The following is a 22,099-nucleotide window of genomic DNA, read 5'->3' as shown; positions in this document are numbered from 1 at the left end:
ACGACATTTGTAATTGTATCAATCTTAAATACGCACCTCCCTTTAAATTTTATACAATTTCTTTTGCTAAAGCAGGTATCTTCGGATCATGCTCAAACTCACTCCTAGAATGTTCAAGTGTTAATCTGAAAATCTAATGCAGATTTAGTTGCTTCTTGGTTGCTAGCTCTAGTCCTCATAAAACAAATGAAGATCACCAATTATATAAAACTTAATTGATCCTTCCATTAGCATGAATGGGTTTGGGATAAGGTATACTTTATATAAAAATTAATGCATTAGGTATTTATTAGTTAAAATTTCATTCAAAAATCTCTCTTCTAATTTATTTTGTTTGGAAAATGAAATGAATCATCTGAGCATTTGATTCACTAATCTTTTATTTTCTAATTACATGGAATAAAATAACATCACCACCAAACCTAATATTTAGCCATACCCTATCTTTAAGGGCGCCCATATGGGTGACAGCTTGTTATACCCCATAATTTAAACTTAAAAACATGTGCAATATTAATATGGCCACACCACTTTTATTTCAATTCTTCAAAAGTGAACATTTTTATTTTTATTTTTTATTATTTTTTTACATACAATGAATATTCTACAAGTCAAACAAGTAGGCAGTTAGGCATAGATGCCCGTACTCCCCTTTATTTATATCTCTTGAAACTCCTAATAATTTTTAAAAATAATAATACAATTATCATTATGCCCACATATGTATGTGACTTGTGATTGTCAATTAATCTATGGGAATGCAAGTTCATGTTTTGTCCTTAAATCGCCAACAATGGCACCTTGAATGGATACCGTTCGGCCTCAAGCAGCCGAGTCCTTTCTTAAGCCGTAATTTTCTTTTGAATTGTCTACTTAAATGCGTGCGAGAAAATTATGAGTTAGGTCTTTCTTCAAAGTCAAAAAAGATTGCCAGAGTAGGTAGTAATAGTTTCCCCATGTTTTTTGATTGTTTTATTTTTAAATTACGATTTAAGTAAAATTTTAAAATTTTTAATTCTAAAATCGACTCTAATATTATTGAAATAACAGTGTGATAGTTTCATTCTATTATTATCCAAATCTTTTTACTAAAACTCATTAGTCTCTAGTAAATTTTTTTGGTTATTACTAACAAGTTACTCAATCACTTTCTTTTAAGAAAGAGATTATCAAATTATATATATGATTCTTCTAATTTTACTAATAATTTTGAGAAATTTAAAATTTTATTAATGTTTTACGGTATTAATTTACATAATAATAGTGTAAAAAAAAAACACAATAATGTTCATATGAGTTCTTGTGACATTTATATCCCTAATTCTATCATTAGATAGTGAATATGAATAAGGAATCTTGTTTGCCTAAAAATGGGAAAATGTTGAGCTGTATGATGGTTTTCCAAAACATGTTACTTAGTTAGTCCTTTGCCAATATGTAAATTTAGGCCTTTACCATTTGAATTTTTATCTAAAGTATCTAATCCAATTAATTAACATAGAAACAATAGTATTGGAATGGAGGAAGGGCATCATTTTTTTAGTACAATGGGATATACATATAAAGGGAAGTGAGGATTCTAATTGCAGATCTCGACCCTTTTAACAGGAGATATAAGAATTGTTAGATGAAATTTAAATTATTAAATATAATTTTTTAAAATAAAAAAATTATAAATATTAAAATTTATATTCCGAACTTATTTAAGATGATTGAAAAAATAATCGGATTCAAAGAATATATACTTTTTCAGCTCAGGATATCACGTCCCAAAAAGTTTCCATCTGGCTTGACTTGTTGATATCTTGTATTTGAAAATTCTACTAAGGCGTGCTCCTGCATAGAAAATGTAAGATGGAATCGCAGCCTATTAAAATAACCTATTTTTCAATTGACTTCCTCTCTATAAATATGGAGAAACCTCACCATCACCTTAACAAGAAAGAGAGATCTGCAAGAAAAAACAAGAGAAAAAACTATCTTACAATTACAATGAAGAACAGCTCCAAAATCCCAGAACCCAATGTTCATAACTTCAAAGATAATAGAGCCTCGGGGTCCAATGTCACAGAGAAAAAGCCAGCTGCAGCCTCAAATAAGCTAGAGAAAAAGCCATCTGTCGACATAAACGACAGTGCCGAGGCATTCATCCAGAAATTCAGGCACCAACTTCTCCTCCAGAGGATTGAATCTATTGAAAATTATGAGCAAATGTTGGCTAGAGGGCTCTGATCGTGTTGCCCTTCTTTTATCTCCAAGAACCTGCACTGGTATTCCCCTCTTCATGCTAGCTTCTTCCAATTGTTTCATTTGTTTCTTTAGCTTGAATTTTCTCTATTATGAATGGATACATATGGATGATATGAAGGGTTGAAATTATGTAAAACAATAATTCTTCATATTATTATATAATTATAAATTCAAGCTTTTTGTTTTGTAATACGTTCTATATTTCATGATGATTGCTTGTCCTTTTTTCCCCTGTAATTCCCATCTCTGTCTTTCATGTCTAAACTGGAAAGCTTGATAGATGAAAAGTAGTTCTAAAGAATGCCATATACGAGTCCTTAATTGGATTTTATGTTTGTCCGTAATGCAAAAAAAAAAGTGATCAGAAAGAAGAGATTTTGTTTAACTTGAGCATCTTAGTTTTTAATAAATACTAGTAATAGTATGAACATGAGATACATAAGGCATCAAACGTAAATCAAAAGCCAAATCAATGATCAATTTTAAGAACATGGCAGTGCCTTAATTTTTAAACAATTTAACAGAGGAACAAAATTTCAAGTTTAGTGGATGGAGGTTAATTGAATTTGTAAGAATTTGAATATTTCGTTTGATTTCGTAAGTTTTTTCTATAACTTGAGCAATCTATAATTTCAATATAAATTTTCATTAAAATTTGCGACATACTCTTATCTTAAAATGGTGGCCTCTCTCATCTAAATTCTTATTAATAAAAAAAATTCAAGTTTCAACTTTCGAGGGAACTATGCTAACTTCCGTCAAAATCCTGGAATTTGGATGGGGCTTTGATTTTGTGGGCTTCAAAACCCCATCAACAACTCTCAACAACTCTTAAACATCTCAACGTGAATATGAATAAAATTACCCAAACTCTTAGACATTCTCTCTCTCTCTTTAACTCTTCTCTGCCTATCATAATACTTTTTCAAATCATTAATCAAATCAACCCTGATGATTATAATCAAAACCCTAGCAAAAATCAGGCACTTTCTAAATATTGTACCCTGTTTCTTCTTCAATGAGAGGTCTTTTCTATGTCAAATTAAACGTATTCACATCAAAATACTTTGGACAATAATTTGATGGGTAAATAAATTGAAAATATCAGAAGTTCCTGTCTCATTCCAAATAACATGGTTTCCAAAAAACTGATTCTAACTCACATGGATGGTTGTTTACGCTGTATATCAATTAATAATAGCTAGCGGTGAATCATAATTTTCTTTTAGTTTACTTATAATGTATATAAGTACGATAAATTTATCAATTTTATGAAGAAAAAAAAAGTCTCTAAGCTAATATTTTCATTCTTTTTTTTTTTTTCAATCTTTAAAAGTGTCCATAAACACTTTGGAACATACATAATTACTACATAAAGAAAACTTTGGAGAATAGAGTCCATTTCTTAATTAATTAAAATAAGCTCACAAAATGATCACTTCTGCCTTGTCTTTATTGCAAAATTAATAAAAGTAGTACTTGCACATAGAATATACATAGATAAAAGCATGACAAAAACAAAGCATATGGTTGTCAAATGACTCAGCTCTGCTGCTGCAGGTGTGCTCTTACTGCTGGACCACTTGCTGTATCTGTTGATTCTGCAGCAATTGCAGATTCACTCGGGAGCATGATCGAGCCATCTCACCTGCCAGTGGGATCACTGGTAGCTTTTCACAGTTGCAGATCTCAATCATGAACCCATCTGGGTCGTGGAAGAACAGTTGTTCAACATAGATCCCACCTTCTTCCACGATTGCCCGCACGTATTCCAGGTCCATCTCCTTCAGCTTCTTCTCCACTGCCCCCACGCTCTCACACTAAACACGAAAACACAATCAATAGGTTAGTCAATTCCATGATCAGCACAAACAAATTCAATAATCGACATGGCCGGCCATGCATACAATTAACCTTTCAAGTTTTACTATTTATATAATTCTTCCCTACCTACTAATAATCCAACATGATTACTCTTGAGAAAAAAAGGTTGAAAAAGAGGTAGGTGATGAACAGTGGTTTGTGGTTTTAGTATCAGAAAGGATCAAATACTAGAAAGACAACAAGGTATCTTGATTTCTTTGACTTGGTGCTATCAGAATTCAAATCCTTAGCAGTTGCATTTGCATTATTACTAAATAACAAGTAGACAACATCTATTATGATTATCTACCGATACAGATATTGAAATTGAAACCAATTTTTCATGAAAGAAGAAATTGTAACCTAATTCTGGTCACTCATTCCTTCAGTGAACCTTCAAGAATAATTAAAGTGAAACAGAGTAAGATGCTTTCTTTTTTCTTTCAAGACCTCCAAGATGGAGTCCAATTAAACTATAACCAATGAAGTGTCCCCTTGGTTAAGGACTCCAAAAGAAGGATGTTTTCCTTTTCAGAAGAGCATCAAAATGTTGTCATTTTGTCATGCAAACGTCCAAGACTCACTCAACCAAAATAAATCTTAAAAATTTTCAGTTTCGATCTTCAATCTATAAAAAGAGATCGGTATTACACTTGTACTTTGCTAACTGGTCTTTTTTTGCAGTGCCTTATTCTCAAACGGAACAGATTGAAATAAAAAAAAAAAAGAAAGAAAGAAATTGACCTGGAAAGAAATGTGGTTGTCCTTGGGATTGATTTTCTTTTTCTTTGGCATGTTCTCTGGATCATCTGATTGTAGAAGATGTATCCCAATCCCATATCCAAACAACCTGCATAACAAAAATACCCACACAAATAAAATCATAACCTGAAAAATGAAGATCAACCCAAGGTTTCTTTCCCTTTTCATCACAATATTAGAGAGGAAATTTCTTCAAACAAATAATTAAGATTGACAAGATGATCATTTTTTTTTTTTTGCATTACCATGCCCCATTAAAGTCAAATGATCCAGGCCTCCTGATGGGAACAAACCCAAGAATTTTCTGGTAGAATTCAATGGATTCCTCAACTGATCTACACACAAGGGAGATATGGTTCAAAGATTTCAGGTGAAGAGGGTTTTCCACACTTTCCTTCATCTTTATTTTTTCCAAGAAAAAAATTTCAACCAAGACAAACACCCCGGGAAAGAGCAGATAAAGATTTCTCGAGAGAAAATGAGTAAGAAAAACAGATAGATGTGAGAACCAGAAATTTTATAATTAGCAAAACCAAACAAAACAAACGAGTTTAGAAGTGAAGAAACAAAGAGAAAGCCACGGCACTCCACTAACAGAAGCAAAATAATTGGGCATTATATACAGAGGGAAAGAGGCAATGGAGACCTCTACATGCATGCCACGTGTCTTTAATAGGAATATTTTGACACGTAGACACCACTGCTGACTAGGAGTGCAACAAAGAACCAAACAGAAAGATTCTGGTCAGCGATTGATTTTTTTACGGCTTCTTGTCGGACTCGGCGGGTAAGTTTGTCAAATGTCTTTTCTTTATTATTACTATTTGTTATCAAGTGTCGGTTTCTGCACAATACTTGTTGGGCCCCTTTCTTAATAAAAAATTTCAGATTTATGATTGTGGATTGATGCGGTAATTTTTTGTATTCTTTTTATTTGAAAAAAAAAAAAAATTCTAACTCTTTTTTGATGAATAAATATATAAATTTTATCTTTTTGGACCAAATGTACGGACTACATTTAGCATTTTTTGTTAGTTTTATTTTAACTGAAATTAGAAAAAATAAAAAAAAATAAGAAAAATTTGCAATTAAAAATAATAAATGGTAATCTAATCCGTAAATGAAGAGTTTTTTTCCGTCAATTGGAGTTTTAAGAAAATATTTAAAAAAAAAATTTTGAATATAACATATTGATGTGAGAAAATATATTCTTAAAATCTTATAAAAAATTAGATTCAAGCAAATCCTAAAGATAATCTTAATTATAAGTCACATTCATTCTCCAAATTATCTCAAATAAATTTCCAAAAAAAAAAAAAAAAGCTAACAAATTGTCTAAAAAAATTTCACCATTATTACATCAAAACATATCAAACCAAACTCAATGGTTCTTAAGTTAAAAAATAAAAAGGAAACGTTTACCCTTCAAATTTACAAATCAAGTAAAGATAAAGATAATGAAACAAAGAAAAAGAGAGAGAAAGACTCATCCATGCACATACATTAAAAAGAAAAAAAAAAAAACCAAATATGATTTCTTCTCTTTTGGCTCGTGCGATAGGTTAGGTAATGGTGCTTGTTTTGTTAGAAGTCATACTGACATGCACGATATATAAAATTATCAAAAATTGATTTGAAGCATTAAAATAGAAATCAGTAACAAGATATTCAAATTGATTTTTGAGTAAAAAAAATATACATTTATTATTGAATCATATATTCAAAGTATAGTGCTTTTTTTTTTAATAGTTATATGTTCACTTTGTACTTCCAAATAAAATAAAAATTTTTCTAAGAACCAAAGAAATTAGACTTTATATAAAAGAGAAAAGAATAAAATCATTTGTATTCCTAAGCTAGCCCTCGTCTACAACTTAAACCTTCCAATTTGGTTTTTTTTTTTTTTTTTTTTTTAGTTATTAGTGATGTACTCATCATCGAATTGATAAAGTAAAAAATTTGAGTTTAAATTTAAATTTAATTCAAAATTTATTATTTGAAGTGTAGTATTTTAATTTTTAAAATTTAAACTCAATTCGAAGTAAAAATTAAATTATTAAATTTTGCTCAATTAGACTTATTTAATAAAAAATGATCTCAATTTTAATATTTAATTTTAAATTCAATTATATGCTTAAATTCATTTCAAGTTTGAATTAGTATTTATATATATAAGGATAAATAATTTTTTAAATTAAAATAATAAAAATATATTAAAATTTAAAATTTTAATTAAACTTACGAGTTATTTAAATTAAATATTAAAATGTTTGAATTTGACTTTTTTGATAAATTAAATTATTTGAATTCAAACTCAATTTATTAAAATCGAGTCAAATAAAAATTTTATTCAAACCAAATCCAAATAATTTACAAATATTAATATATTATTTACTACCCTATTAATTACAAATTCAGGTATCTTTATATAAGGATATATAGTTAAATGATATTTAAATTAGGATAGTCCAGTTAGGATCCTTTTGTCATGTGGTCTGTGACAAACTGGCAGACAATATAATTAGGAGTTAAATAGGATATAATCACTGTGGTTAGAGAAAAGATATTCTCCCATACTAAAAAAGTTAGTGGACACTTGCAATTTTTTTATCTAAAGATTTAAAATGCACATTTAAATAAATTTATGGCTAAAATTTAATAAATTTAAATTAAATAAAAAGATAAACGAAATTAGCTAAAAAAAGAAAAATTATTTAAATAAATACTAATCATAAATTTATTTGAATGTGCATTTTAAAAGTAATGATCAGTAAATAGTAATGGAGATAAATTTGTTATTGCTTTTGTCAGTAATTTTTTAGTGTGGGTCTCGTGCTATGTGGTCGAGAAATTAGGTTGTGATATTATTGTTTTTTCTGTTCTATTTTTTTTAATTGAAAAATATATTTTGTGTAATTAAACAAAAAATAATAATTATATTCAACCAAAATTACCAAAAGATTGTTTAAACGAAACCCATTCAAATTAATTTGAAGCTAAAATGACCCAATTGATAATACTATAAATAACAATCACTCAAGCAATTTACATATTATAATCTATAAATAAGAATTAATAAACGATTAGTGTAATAATCAATAGTAAAAAATCTCATAAAAGAAACCCAATTAGAAAAAAAAAAAATCACCTTTTTTATTTCACTCCTCCTTGTTATTGTCTTCACCTTCGTTCTCCCTTTAAGATCTTTCCAGACCCAAAATCAAAACAAAACACAAGCTTTTTTTTTTTTTTAATTAAGTTGAAGAGTGGGATCCAAGTGATAATTGTCTTTTACTTACAAGCATTAGCAAGCAAAGATAATTGCTTCCACTAACAAAGCTTGCTGTGTCCAATTTCAAAGTAGGTATCCTCTATTCCTGGTACAAACAATTGTCAACTTGCTTCCACTAACACAGCTTGCTCTGTTCAAATTCTTTGCTATTTGCAATAAAGCGATTGAGAATGACATCGAATAAAAACAAAGTGGGGGGGGGGGGGGGATGTTAATGAATCTTCAATCAAATTTATGAGAAGAGCCAGTAAAACTGAGGTAGACTGTGCAGTTATGGTGATTTTGTCGACTGTGAAGCCTGCTTGGCAGTTTTTTTATGGATTATTATGTAATTTGATCTTTGAATTATATTATTTTTAATATAATTTGGTATATAGAAAAAATTCATGATTAGGTATTCCAATTTTGTTTCTTCAAAGTTAAAATAATAAAAAAGTTCTCAAATTTTATAAGTTTATTTAAATAAGTTTTTATATTTTTGTTACATTCAAATAAAATTGTACTATTTAATTTGCACAAAAATAAAATCATTAACCGTTAATTTATTTTTAAATAAACCTTTAAAACCATTTTTTTTTTTATAAAATGTATCGTAAGAAGTTATATAACTCAAAAAATAAATCACATATTAACTTTTTTTATTTAGAGAAAGAGGATTCACAAGCAAATATCAAGCATCAACTCTATTAGAAAAATCATGCATTAATTACTTAGATAAATGCTTGGATGCATAATTAAAAAGATTTTCCAACTAAAAAAACCCTACATTTTACTTTGAGCATTTGCATTTTATAAAATTGTGACTAGCACATAATGTGCCAAACGAAATCTGTGACTGATTCGTGAATGTTAATTTTTAGGCTAAAAAAAATGTAAATAGCACTAGACAAGTAGACTGAAATCGAATTTGTGTGCTAGCTTTCAAGAAATCTCAAGAAAAAGTAAAAAAAAAAAAGGACAAGAGAATGGAAAAGAAAAAAAAAGGTTGAAGAAGACACATGCAAGGAGACATGATACATTATAATAATAATAATGATTAGAGATAAATTTACAAATGACAACTGATGGATCAAGCAGGCAGCTTTCATATTATATGCATAAGAATTAGAAAGCATATATTTTTTTAACCATTTCTCACATATTAGAGATGATATAGGAAATGTTTATTTACTTATTGTAGTGGATGAGGGGTCAAATTATTGGTACAATATTATACATCAATGGTTCTGTCTCGAGCTCCAGAATAGAAACCAAAGCTGGAAATGTGTTGCAAATCTGGTGAAGGTGAAACCAAAACTGGAAATGTGTTACAAATATGGTGAAGGTATATATATAAATATATATTATATAATATTCTTGTTCCCGGACTAGAAAAAGAAGAAAAAATAAATGATGATGTCTCATATATATATATATATAATTTTAGAGACATCATCATTTAGCTTTTTTTTTTTTTTTTTAAAGACAGAACCACTTGTTAAAATTTTGTTAATTTTAATAAAAGTAAAATTCTTTTCTTAAAAGAACCTAAAATTCTATATAATTAATTCTCACACTAACTGTCTTGGGAGAACTTGCCATCTTGCAGCTAACTGTGTATTTTAAGCTCAAATTATAATAAATACTTATATAAAGAGAATTGAATTACTCATAGATTATAAAAACAAGGCTTAAATATATTAAAAAAAAAGCCCTTATATTCAAAACAAAAAAATCTTTAAACAAAAATTAAATAATTATTTAAGTCTTTATCCTTTTACTATAATCAATTAAGTTCACGACCATTTATTTTCATCTAATATTTGAATATTTAAAAATTTATTTTACTCCAATTAAATCTTTAAATATTAATTTTCATCTATTAAACTATTAATTAAATGAAAATGAATGTTGGAGATTAATTAATTTTTATCTAATAAAAAATTAATAAAAATAAATGTTTGGGAACTCAATTAATTATAATAAAATTGAATGATTATTTAATTTTAATTTAAATAAATTTTTATATTATACCTGAAAACAACATTTTACTAGCACTCTGAATTTGACTACCTTTGTGTTAGTATTTGGTGGGATGGAAAGTGAAGGAAGAAAATAAAAAAAAAATGAGTGGATTCCCTTGCACATTTTTCTTCTTTTTGAATTTAATTTTACAAAAAGTGAAAGAAAATGTTATCATTGTCAATTTGCTACAACATCTCGAGCTTTCCACGTTTATCCTTGTCAGCATGCACAATCTAAACATGTTAATTATAGAATATGATGTGATTACATCACTTACAGATTAACAACTTTCGTGACAAGTACTTTTATTTTATTATTTTTAAATTTAATCCTAATCGACCAACTATTACTAATTAATTAAAGACTCTTTTACTTTAAATTATCAATATTTAAATTTTAATCATTAAAATAAAAAATTAATATTTTATTACTCGGCGGTTGATAATTAATTAAAATTCGTAATGAAATTAATAAAGAATTAAAAAGTAGGAGAGCTACAACTCAAAAGGTTTTGCTAAAGATAATAGCATGCATGATTAATTCTTCTATGCTTAACAAGTGATGCTTTTCAGCTTCCTTTTTAAATTTATTATTGTGACCTAATTGTATTTGTGATACGTTAATGATTTTTGTACTTGTTTATATTAATTTTGTTTTTTTTTCAAAATCTCAACATACAAATGGAGAGAAAGGGAAGGGATTATTGCCAATGCCACTGTATAGCTACATAATCACTTCAGATTCCTTGTGTTCTGTTCAAATCATACATTTCAATCCTTGTAGTATTTCTTTTCCATTCATGGTTTTCAAATATTATCTTAATAGTAGGATTTTTACGTATTTATATTGAAGCATTTAAGAGAATAAATTAGTAGATTAATTGTTTGATTATGTCAATATATTAATGGATATATTTGATTATTATAGTGTTTGGTTGATGAAATATTCATCAAATAATCATGGTAAGACGACAAATTTTCTAAAATAATCATGGCAATAATTAAGGGTTTGGTTTAGAAAAGATGGTCATTTGGTCCTTGCCTTTAACCTAACTTTAAATTACAAATGACTTCGAAGGACTTCATCTGTTTAGGTTTTGCTAAAATTTAAAAACCATCAACCAAGGATCATTGTCCCCACGGCCCATAAGCATGGTAATATATCTACAAACCCAGGCAAACCAGGACAAATCCAATGTCCACTGTCCAATCCTGATTGTTCGGACAAGGATGTGCGTCCGCGGGAAGGATTTAAACCAAGCCCACATTAGTTGTGTGATTGTGTCAATGTCAAGGCAGCAAGATGGACTTTGATTACACCTAATTGAGTTTGGACAGGGCCGGTAATCGATCAGATTGGGAAGGATATTTATTACGAATTGATTTGATTTTATATTTATAATATTTAAATTTAATTGAATAAAATTTTATTTTTTATATTTGAATTTAATTTGAATTAATATTGTATGAAATTCTATTTGAAATAATAAAATATTATTTTTAATATAAATATAAAATTAAATAAATAATTAAAAAATAAAATTTTAAATGTATATTAGATTGGATCAAGAGTTTACTTAAAATTCGATCCTAAATTGGCTCTAAAAAGTCGAATTAAATCGGATCCCCAAATTCATCGGAGACGGATCGGGCTGCCTGCCCTTTAAGTTTGGAGGACAGAGAAGGAATCGTGTTCCGAATTGGTTCTTACTCCTCAGCAAAGGTTTAATAGGCATTTTAATAATCGAGGTTCGCTTCCCATATCTTTAGTTTCTAGCTATGTTTCAGCACCTTGTCTAGAATGGCTATTGCATCTCTCTCCAAAGCACGTCCCTTTCACTATCTCCTTTGCTCATTCCACAACTTCAAACCCTTTTTCTTCTTCTCTTCTCTCACCCAACAGCAGCCTGTATCTCCGCCGTTAGCAAACCTCGTAAATGAAATCTGTCGCGTACTAAGCGACCACAGGAGTCCTCACCATGACTTAGACCCCTCTCTCACCGGCTTCTCTTCTCATATATCCACTCAACTCGTCGAGCAAGTCCTAAAACGCTGCAAAAATCTCGGCTTTTCTGCCCACAGATTCTTTCTTTGGGCTGAAAAAATTCCGGGTTTTCAACACAGTGATACAAGCTACCATATTTTGGTTGATGTATTAGGAAGTAGCAAACAGTTTGCTATTTTATGGGATTTCTTGGTAGAAATTAGAGATAGCAAACAGTTTGAGATAACCCCAGAAATTTTCTGGATTATTTTTAGAGCTTATTGTGGAGCAAATTTGCCTGGTGATGCTATCAGGGCATTTGATAGAATGGTGGAGTTTGGAATTAAGCCTAGTGTTCATGATGTTGATAAACTTTTGTTTGTGTTATGTAAAAGGAAGCATGTGAAACAAGCCCAAGGGTTTTTTGATGGAGTTAAGCATGAGTTTGAGCTTAGTGCAAAAAGTTATAGCATTTTGGTGAGGGGTTGGGGGGATGTCGGTGAAACTTACCATGCACGTAAGATGTTTGACGAAATGGTCCATCGAGGTTGTTCCATCGATGTTTTTGCTTATAATAGCTTGTTGGAAGCCTTGTGCAAAGGTGGTAACGTGGAGGAAGCTTATAAGATGTTTGGAGAAATGGATTCGAGTGGGATTGAGCCAGATGCTTGCAGTTACTCTGTTTTCATTCGTGCATATTGTGAGGCCAATGATATTCATGCGGCATTTAGGGTGCTTGATAGAATGAGAAGATACAATCTTGTCCCTAATTTGTTCACTTACAATTGCATTATCAAAAAGCTTTGCAACAATGATAATGTTGATGAGGCTTACCAGCTTTTAACCGAGATGTTTGAGAGGGGAATTACTCCGGATACATGGAGTTTCAATGCCATCCTGGCTTATCATTGTGAACATTCTGAGGTTAATAGGGCTCTTAGATTGATTTCCAGAATGGAGAAAAATAAATGTCTACCAGACAGGCACACTTACAACATGGCACTCAAGTTACTAATTCGCATAGGAAGATTTGATAGGGCAACAGAGCTGTGGGAGAGTACGGCAGATAAAGGATTTTATCCTTCTGTATCAACTTATGCTGTCATGGTTCATGGTTTATGTAAAAAAAGAGGTAAGTTAGAGGAGGCTTGCAAATATTTTGAGATGATGATTGATGAGGGTATACCTCCATATTTTTCAACTGTTGAGTTAGTGAGGAATCGGTTGTTGGGGTTTGGATTCTTGGACAATGTTGAGATACTCGCAAACAAGATGGCACGAAGCACTTCTTGCTCAATACAAGAGTTAGCAAATGCAATGAGAGGTAAAACAGCCTACAGGAGAACAAGAAGTGAAGAAACAGAGCTTGAAAGTGAGTAAAACGACCTTGCTTTCAGTTTCATGCTTCTCAAATACAAAATCAATCTCAAGTTCATCCTTAAATAAGGTTATGTACAAGTCTTTTATTTGTTACCTAAGAGCACACAGAGAGATGGTAAAATAGGTTGAGTCTTTGAGTTTAAACCAAGGAATTTTGGCTTTTATTTTAAATTAAAGAGCTTGAGTTAAGGTTACGATGGTTTATAATCTGTGCAATTAGGGAAAAATAATTGCAATATTTATATAGAAATTCAATAGGTTCAGCATCATTGTCGAGAAAAATCTTCCCATGGAATTCAATGTTTTTCTTTATCTAAGTGTTGGTTTTTTTTTCCTTCGCGTTTTGCTTCCTAAAGCAAAGGCAAAAGGCAATAGTTTTATTGATAATTAAATAGAATTCATACCATACAACTTAAATATGTGCTTAATATTTAAGCCTTTGCCGCTAAAAAAAATTCATATAAAGTAAATGGAAATTTGGTGTTTGGATTTTATAGTTTGATAAAGTTTGTGTATGTTGTCTTTAAATTTTTATAAAATTTACTTCAAGAGATTCAAGACAAGCAAAAAACAAGGAGAACAAAATAACAAACAATACTTTGCAATCTTCATTATCTTCTGCTTCTCAAGATAAATGTATGGACCATTGAGAGGAAATTGACAATTTTTTATTCTACCACTTTTCCACCTACTCCAAATGCTGATTTTATTGTGAATGTTAGCTATTTCACAAAACAAGCTAAATTGTCCAAGCACCAGAGGATCATGTTGCTCCTTGGCCAGATTCTCCTCTTCTAAGCACCTGTTCAACGAGTTTGTGGAAAAAGAAAGCAAATAAGAAGACAACGAGATTAATATTTTTTTGAGAATTGGTGTAGCCTAGACTGAGACATTCCAGGCAAGGCAATTTCATAGGTTTCATACATACTGAAGAAAGATTAGTCACTGAAATCCAAAACCGAAGTATTGAAAAAAGATTCACATTATGATAGTCTTTACATAATTATTGTAAAGCAGAAAGGAATTTTAACCTTAAAACAATGGAAAAGATGAAAGGAAACATCCTTTGCCAATTTCAAAACATTTTGAAGTCTTTTCAGTTGTCTTCATTCAGACATGTTTGAAATATGGAAGAAAAACATTTCGAGTGGCCTCATTCTCCCATTCAAGCGCTTCCCACCACTTTTTCTGTCCATGGATGATGAAATTTTCTTTCTTTGCACTGTCAGACTTCAGTGGCTTTGGACAGTAAAGCACTAATACATGGATCAGATGCTGGAAGGGTAAAGCATCCCAATAAACGCTCTTCAATTGTGGTAGGTATCTTAAGTAAAGGTGTTCCAGCACAGGAAATGGATTCGGTTTCTCAACCACCTCACTGATTACTTTTTCCACCTTTTTGCAGTCCATTACATCGAGAGTCCTCAGATTGGGAACAGGAATAAGCCATGTCAGTTCCCTGACTTCGGGGCAGTCACTCAACACCACATATCGAAGGCTGTTAAAGCATGCATTACGTGCAATCCACGAGGTTTGTATCTTGATCTCTAGACTTTTACAGTACCAGAACTGTAGCTTCTCTAGACGCTCCATATCTTCTAAATGCAAAATCTCTGATGTAGTTAACACAAGCAACAGTTCTTGAATGCAGCCCTTCAACTTGGGAAAGCATAAAAGTGATTTAAAAGCTAAATCATATTTTATCCCCATACTCAGCATATCCAAATGTTGCAAGCCCCCCAATTCCTCTATTAAACTATCATTATCACCAGAAGATAACACATTATCTTCCACTATTTCTATGAAAGTCTCAGTGGGTGAATTCATCATGAAGGCTTGCAGCATTGAAAAACTAGATATCAGTTTCTGTGGGATTCTTCTGAGATTTAAACGATTCAGGCCCAAATATTTTAAGTTCACCAAGGCCTTTAGCTGCATTGGCAACTATTTTACAGCGGTCCCTGATAGGTCGAGGCATTCTAGTGAAATCAATCCTGAAATATCCTTTGGCAATTCTTTTAGATTGATATTCCCTGATAAGTTTAGAACTGTTAGATTGGACATAGAGTGGAAGAAGCCATCATCGATCACCTTCAACACATTCTGGTTGAGAAACGGAGTTTTGAGAGCAGAACACTCGGGTTTTCCAACAAGTTTTCGAATTTTATTTTGCATCAATGACATTCTTTCGACACCTTTCCATTCCCCAAATTCTGGTGCTTCAGTTAACTGAGCCCCTGCTCGCACAAAAAATTTAGTGTTTTGTGCTTCTCTAGTATTCGCTATCCATAAAGCCATGTCACGAACCACATCATGCATCTTCACATGTTCGTTTCCTTCTTTTTCTAATAGAGAAGCACTAACAAGAGAATCTATAATGTCATATCCTTCATATTGAGCTGAACTTAGGTTGCGAAACTCACCCAAAAACCCCTCAAAAATACAATGATTGATCAAGTCAGATTTGAGAATCATATAATCCTCAGGATATAGACTGCAATACAAGAGGCATGATCTAGTTTTGTCATTATCCAAGCTATCATAACTGAATTTTAAAAGATGATATACCCTTTCCATTTTCTCATGTGCTGATTGCTGCAATTTAGCAATTGCATTTCTCCATGATTGTGGGCTCCTCTTGTAAGCCATGGCACGCCCGATTGTAACTAGAGCAAGAGGCAGTCCATCACACTCGGCAACCACCATTTTAGCTAGCTTCGGAATCTCTGGATCACTGGCAAGGGTCTCATGTCCAACCTTTTCTTCAAACAATTTCAAAGCTTCATCTGATCCTAGACATTTCACTTCAATTATTCTCTGAGCTTCCATTTCACCACATATGGAAAGTTTCCGAGTAGTGAAAACCAGTTTAGAACCATTTTTGCTCGGTACTGGTACCCAATTTTCATCAAATCCACCCCCTCCGATACATCATCCAACAATATCACGAACTTCTTTCTTGACAAAACTTCAAAGATATCATTACATTTTTCATATGAGCTTTTATTAACCCACAACTGATTATCAGAAAGACCTATCTTCTCCCCAATCTTATCCTGAACTTTCTCGATTGTGTAATCTTTCGACACCACCACCCAAATTACAACGTCAAAGCCATCTGGTATACTGTCGAAGTTGTTATTGATTTGGGTCAAGAGTGTTGTCTTTCCAACTCCTCCTAAGCCATGTAAACCAATAAGTCCCACATCCTTTTCTATGAGGCAGCTCCAAACTTCATCAAATGTTGATTCCTGGCCAACTGTGGGCTGAAAAGGCATTACTTCCACTTGAGCCGGGGGCCGTCCAAGAGCAACCTTGTCGAAAACTCCTTGACTCTTTAAAATCGCTATTTCTTTACATTTTCTAGCGACCTTTTTACCAAGCTTATAGCTAGACTTGCAATTCGTGGAACAACAGCTTGCAAAACATGCTTCATCTGTTTCTTGAGAACCAAAGTCTATCAATTCTTCAACCTCTGTTATCAAAGTTTCTGCCCTTGAAAGCCAGAGTTGAACTTCGTTGAGTTGCTTTAATAGTTTTTGTTCAGCAAGCTCGACCTCCAACTTCAGGTCATTCCTTTGTGCTCTCAGTTCTTCTACAGCATCCTTCAATTCTTTAAGATTTTCGTCAAGCTTACAAGTGTAAGTTGCCTGTCTAACAGTGAAATCCCAGCAGCAACGGATGGTGTCATCTATTGAGCATGAGATTGAGAACATATTGCCCATGATGTGCTAAAACTTTTGATCCAGATAGAAGGTGTGACTTCCAATATCAATGAAAGACTTTTTGTGTTGGTTGTAAGATAAGCTTCCAAGAAACGTGGAAACTTTTGAGAACGTAGCAATCTAGGCGAAGGCTGAAGGACCAAAGGAGAAATTGATTAAAACAAAGATTATTGTTTGATATGGACAAATGATGAAATATGAAACAGGTAGGCTTCATATATATGTGAGTGATTTTCATTGCTAAAACTCTTTATGTTTTAACGGGGTTTTTTCAAATAGCTGGGGAAACGTGTAATGAAATGTAGTTTAATTTATGTATGTGATCACTTTTAATAAATATTAATTGATAAATTTAAAATTTAAATTTTAATACTTATAATTATTTTTCTTATCGTTTAAAATTTAAATTATTTTAAATGTTATAATCCTATAGTAAAATTATACTTTAATAAGATAATATTAAGCTTAACATTTACTAATATAATATTGACATTCTATGATATCCATTAAAAGGAAAAAAAAAATCGGTGTCGTAGATCTCCGGTTCAACCCGAACCATTAAATGGCAATCTGTCCGCACGACATGACTTACTAATCCAGCCCAGCACTCAATATTCATGTATACACGTATTTTTCTGTAAAACTTCTAAAAACCCATGCTTTTTCTTTGTTTTTTTTTTTTAGCCCAAAAGTCGAAATCACATTTAAAAGAAGGAACAAATCCAATCGAATCTGATCTAAAACTCATAATAAAAAAAATTTGCATGAAATGAGGGTGAAGCTATTGTTCGTAATAATATCGACACTTTCCTTATTCTTGGCCGTCGTTTTGCTCTCTCCTTCGACGCCGGTTTGGAAGCCTTCACACTCGTTGAACTCTCCCAACAGGTTACCGATTCATTCTCAATTTCACTTTATACATATGTGTGATAAATTTTTTTGTGAATCTTTGTTGATTTGGTAAAATTACAGTTCTAAATCGGATATATGGAGTGTAACGAGAATCGTAGAATGGAGACCTTGCAATTGGTGGCTTCAATCCCACTTAACTCGTTAGTATTTACTGTATTCCTTTGTTTTTTGTTTTTATTTTTATATACATATATAGTTATTATTGCGTTATCTTTATTGCCTTATTTTTGAGATTTTGGGGGAAATTCAATGATGTATTTGGAGTTAAGATTATTTCTTTGTGGTATATGTGGGTGTACATATTATATATATATATATATATATTATAGATATTATGATTAGCTGCCAATGGAGAAAGAAAAGGAGCAAATTTTAGAATTTGGGAACTGGGTTTTTCAAGTTTTTCATGTAAAAGATAGGGAAACATTGTTTTAGTCAGTGTCAAAAGTAATATTTGGATTATACTAATATTATATGGTTTAATGACTTAGGTTCATCGATTTGATTGATGTAGATTTGGGACGAGTATATGGAAAAGGGGTACATTTTGGGAAGTTGTGTTATAGTTTTAAAGGAGTGAGAAGTGTTGTTTGGGTTAGGTTAAAGCCTTCTGTTTGGATTTTGATATTCTGAGTCAATTTTTTTTAATTGGTTATCGTTGCAGACATTTGCATTGGTTTTTTTGTTGAAATCCTGCAGCTCTACCAGCCAAGAGTAATGGGTATATCCGTGTGGATTGCTATGGTGGTCTCAATCAGATGAGAAGAGATGTGAGTGCATATCTATTGTAATTTTTCTTTTTTAATCTTTCTAAAATAAACTTAATTTGCACTAAAAATCATTTATTTTTCATGGTGAGGGAAGTTCTGTGATGGTGTTGGTATTGCACGTTTGCTAAATGCTACTTTGGTGTTGCCAAAGTTTGAGGTGGCTGCATATTGGAATGAATCGAGGTAATGTATGCCTCTTGGAATTCTCATCGATATTTACTATTTGTCATAACTCAACGTACGGATAGGTATTTTTTGGCATTGCTAATGTTGATTGTAGAAATGAAGTGACTAGGATATCTTGTTTTGAGGGGGCCTGTAATTTCTGAATTGTTATTGAACAATTTTAAACATGTTAAGACAGTTGAGATCTAGACAGTAGTGAATGCAGGTGGTGATCTAATTCTAATAATTATGAACCTACTTATTGAAGTTAGGATTACAACAAAAATTGAGTGTAAAATGAAAACCAATGCAATACCTGATTAACTATAGTATGGTAGTCGTGGGGATTAGTGTTGCTAATAATGTCTTCCAGACACCAACACTTGCCCTATGCTATTGTTGTACTTTCCTTTTCCTTTATCAAATTGATGTTTGTGGTTAGGTTGATAAATGCTTGTGCTATTCTCTTTTGAAAATTTTGCTGATAGTTGTCAAGGGATGAACTTCATAGCATTGCACATGTTGCTTGAATTTAAGTTACTGAAGTTATGAACTATTAAAATGGGGGAGAATTTAGTGAAGGCTTTATTAATTGAAGCTGGGGAGGATAAATTTTCTGGTTCAAGCAACCGAGTTTCTTTTTAGGAAATTGAACCTGTACGTAACTGTCCTGTCATAAATTCATATTGTGAATGATTCAAGTGCTACTAGAGCTTTATTGTTTCTTCATAGAGGTACCCATCGGCTTTTTTTTTTTTCCTGTTTAAATATTCAAATTATAAATAATTATCGGTAGAAATTTCTTATTGAGTGCTTGAAATTTGGTCATAGTTATTTCAATTGTGATTGTAGTTGTTGTTAATGGCTTCTTTTGTTGTAGTATTACACATAATTTATTGTCAGATGAGTAAAGCCAAAGTTTTTCCTATGGTAGAGTGCCTAATGATATCCAAATGTGTTATGTTACCATTTTATGTTTTTATTAAAATCTTTATAATGCTTTCCTTTCACCACAGTGGCTTTGCAGATGTATTTGATGTCAATTACTTCATAAAACGGATGAATGGTTTTGTCAAAGTTGTTCGAGAATTGCCACCAGAGATATCATCAAAAGAACCCCATCGAGTAGATTGTAGTAAACGGAAAGGTCAATTTGATTACATCGAAAGTGTTCTTCCATCCTTGTTGAAATATCATTACATCTCTATCACACCAGCGATGAGCCAAAGAAGGGATAGGTATTGCTTTTTCTGTTTTAGAAAATTTCACACTTTAGTTAGATAGAATTATGGCATTGATGAAGAGCACATTTCTGTTTTTTGCTATGACATCTTGTAGGTACCCTCACTATGCAAAAGCGGCCCTTTGTCAAGCCTGTTACAGTGCATTAAGGCTGACCAAATCCTTGGAGAAGAAGGCTACTGAGCTTCTAGAAGCCATACCCAAGCCTTTCCTCTCCCTTCATCTTCGGTTTGAACCAGACATGGTAGCTTATAGCCAATGTCAATACTCAGGCCTTTCTCCTACCTCGATGAAAGCCATTGAAGCTGCACGCGGAGATGATAGAATGCCGTGGACTGGAGAAGCAGCTCGAATTTGGAGGAATAGGGGAAAGTGCCCTCTTACTTCTAATGAGACTGCCTTTATACTTCAAGCACTTTCTATACCCACGAACACAAATATTTATCTTGCAGCTGGGGATGGACTGATGGAGTTTGAAGGTTTAACCTCTACTTTTACCAATATATTTACAAAGTCTGCCCTTCTTAGCAGTGAGGATTTCAAAAGCATGCATGGGAACACAAAAGCTGCGTTGGATTATTATATATCTATAAACAGTGATTCTTACGTGGCTACATACTTTGGAAACATGGATAAGATGGTGGCAGCAATGCGAGCTTTTAAAGGATTGTACAAAACTCTTTTCTTAAGCAGAAGAGCTTTTGCCGAGTTTACTTCCAAAGGGTTGGAAGGAAAACAGTTGATGGAAGCGTTATGGAAGGCTCACAATGATGATTTTACCATGGGGCGAGGGTCTGCTTTGCCAGACTGCTTTTGTGAATTCAAATTGTAGTTTCAAGATAAGTTTTTCATTTTTCCTTTTTGTGACGATTCATTGTTAATTTTTTTAGGTATTCTTTTGGTATGAAATCCTATGGGATAGTTAAAACCCTTTTAACTCGGGTTCTTGAGATTTGAAACATACTGTGTAATTAGCTTAAATGCAAAACACTTTCTGGCTAGTTAGCCACTCCAATGTAATATGTTTCTAATTTTTCTACTTTTGCCTGGCAAAAGAAGCAGGTCTTGATATTGTAGAACCGGGCTCGTCTTTTGGTACATTGGTCTAAGTAAGATTTGACGATTAGGCATGGTTGGGTATGTAGTTTTAAAAAAAAAATGATGTTACAGTGAAGGGGAATTTATCAGAGGCTGTGCTTAGCACGGGAGAGTTGATGCTACAGGGTTCTCCTTTCTAGAAATGGGTTCTTTCCTTTGATCCTCAAAAACGTTTTATTGAAGCCATGATGAGGAGTTCAAGGGGGAATGGACTGGTCTAGTGCCGTGTCCCATGTCCAATGTCCATGGCAAACTGATTTCCTGATGGATTGATGAGTTTTTACTTCAGCATCTAGAATTTTTTTTTCCTGACCAAAAGCATCAAGAAATTGGATAGGACCACGAACAGTTGGCTGGCTATTGGTCAAAGTCCTCCATTTTCAGAACCAAAACCTGTTGACTTACTTACCAGGCTATCATAGAATGTGCTGATTGGCTTGCCAATCAGCACATTCTTCTACGTCATCCAACAAACAAATCCTTTTCATATTCATCGAACCTTTTCCATATTCATCTACGTCATACCATCAGCAAAAATTTTCTTATGGTTTACCTTTGTGATAGAAAATTTCCATCTTCATCTACGTCATATCATCGAGAAAAAATTTTCTTGTGTTTTACTTCTATGATAGAAAATTTCTCTTTCTATTGGT

The 22,099-nt window shown here is 32.0% G+C and overlaps 4 protein-coding genes and 1 pseudogene across 5 annotated transcripts; 3 read left to right on the top strand and 2 right to left on the bottom strand.

Moving 5' to 3' along the window:
• Nucleotides 1-1,824: 1,824 nt before the first annotated feature.
• Nucleotides 1,825-5,768, top strand: LOC149511107 (uncharacterized). The gene is made up of 2 exons (XM_089755342.1): nt 1,825-2,270; nt 3,811-5,768. The coding sequence occupies exon 1, from the start codon at nt 1,855-1,857 to the stop codon at nt 2,230-2,232; it is 378 nt and encodes a 125-aa protein (XP_089611468.1). The 5' UTR covers nt 1,825-1,854; the 3' UTR covers nt 2,233-2,270; nt 3,811-5,768.
• Nucleotides 3,624-5,275, bottom strand: LOC111274449 (glyoxylase I 4-like). Its single transcript, XM_022859107.2, has 3 exons — nt 5,121-5,275; nt 4,858-4,963; nt 3,624-4,070 (listed from the first exon to the last, which is right to left on the bottom strand). The coding sequence occupies exons 1-3, from the start codon at nt 5,273-5,275 to the stop codon at nt 3,819-3,821; spliced, it is 513 nt and encodes a 170-aa protein (XP_022714842.2). The 3' UTR covers nt 3,624-3,818.
• A 5,992-nt stretch (nt 5,769-11,760) lies between the features above and the next one.
• LOC111274447 (Pentatricopeptide repeat (PPR) superfamily protein) lies at nt 11,761-13,851 on the top strand. The gene has a single exon (XM_089755352.1). It carries the CDS (start codon nt 11,972-11,974, stop codon nt 13,532-13,534), a length of 1,563 nt encoding a protein of 520 aa, XP_089611478.1. The 5' UTR covers nt 11,761-11,971; the 3' UTR covers nt 13,535-13,851.
• Nucleotides 13,852-15,478: 1,627 nt separating this feature from the next.
• On the bottom strand, nt 15,479-17,259 carry LOC111274446 (disease resistance protein SUMM2 pseudogene; annotated as a pseudogene).
• A 595-nt stretch (nt 17,260-17,854) lies between these two features.
• LOC111274448 (O-fucosyltransferase 13) lies at nt 17,855-21,387 on the top strand. 2 transcript variants are annotated; one of them, XM_022859106.2, is made up of 6 exons: nt 17,855-18,147; nt 18,232-18,311; nt 18,836-18,941; nt 19,036-19,124; nt 20,123-20,344; nt 20,445-21,387. In XM_022859106.2, exons 3-6 carry the CDS (start codon nt 18,930-18,932, stop codon nt 21,178-21,180), a joined length of 1,059 nt encoding a protein of 352 aa, XP_022714841.2. In that variant the 5' UTR covers nt 17,855-18,147; nt 18,232-18,311; nt 18,836-18,929; the 3' UTR covers nt 21,181-21,387. The 2 variants fall into 2 exon arrangements, with proteins under 2 accessions (XP_022714841.2, XP_022714840.2); XM_022859105.2 differs by having other exon boundaries at nt 17,886-18,147; nt 18,871-18,941.
• Nucleotides 21,388-22,099: the final 712 nt, after the last annotated feature.

This window comes from Durio zibethinus, chromosome 26 (assembly GCF_047325235.1).
Source record: "Durio zibethinus cultivar Kanyao isolate XHJ-2024 chromosome 26, ASM4732523v1, whole genome shotgun sequence".
In the NCBI taxonomy this organism is placed as follows: domain Eukaryota; kingdom Viridiplantae; phylum Streptophyta; class Magnoliopsida; order Malvales; family Malvaceae; genus Durio; species Durio zibethinus.
The sequence above is the reverse complement of the archived record's forward strand: the minus strand, read 5'-3'. Positions and strand labels throughout refer to the sequence as shown.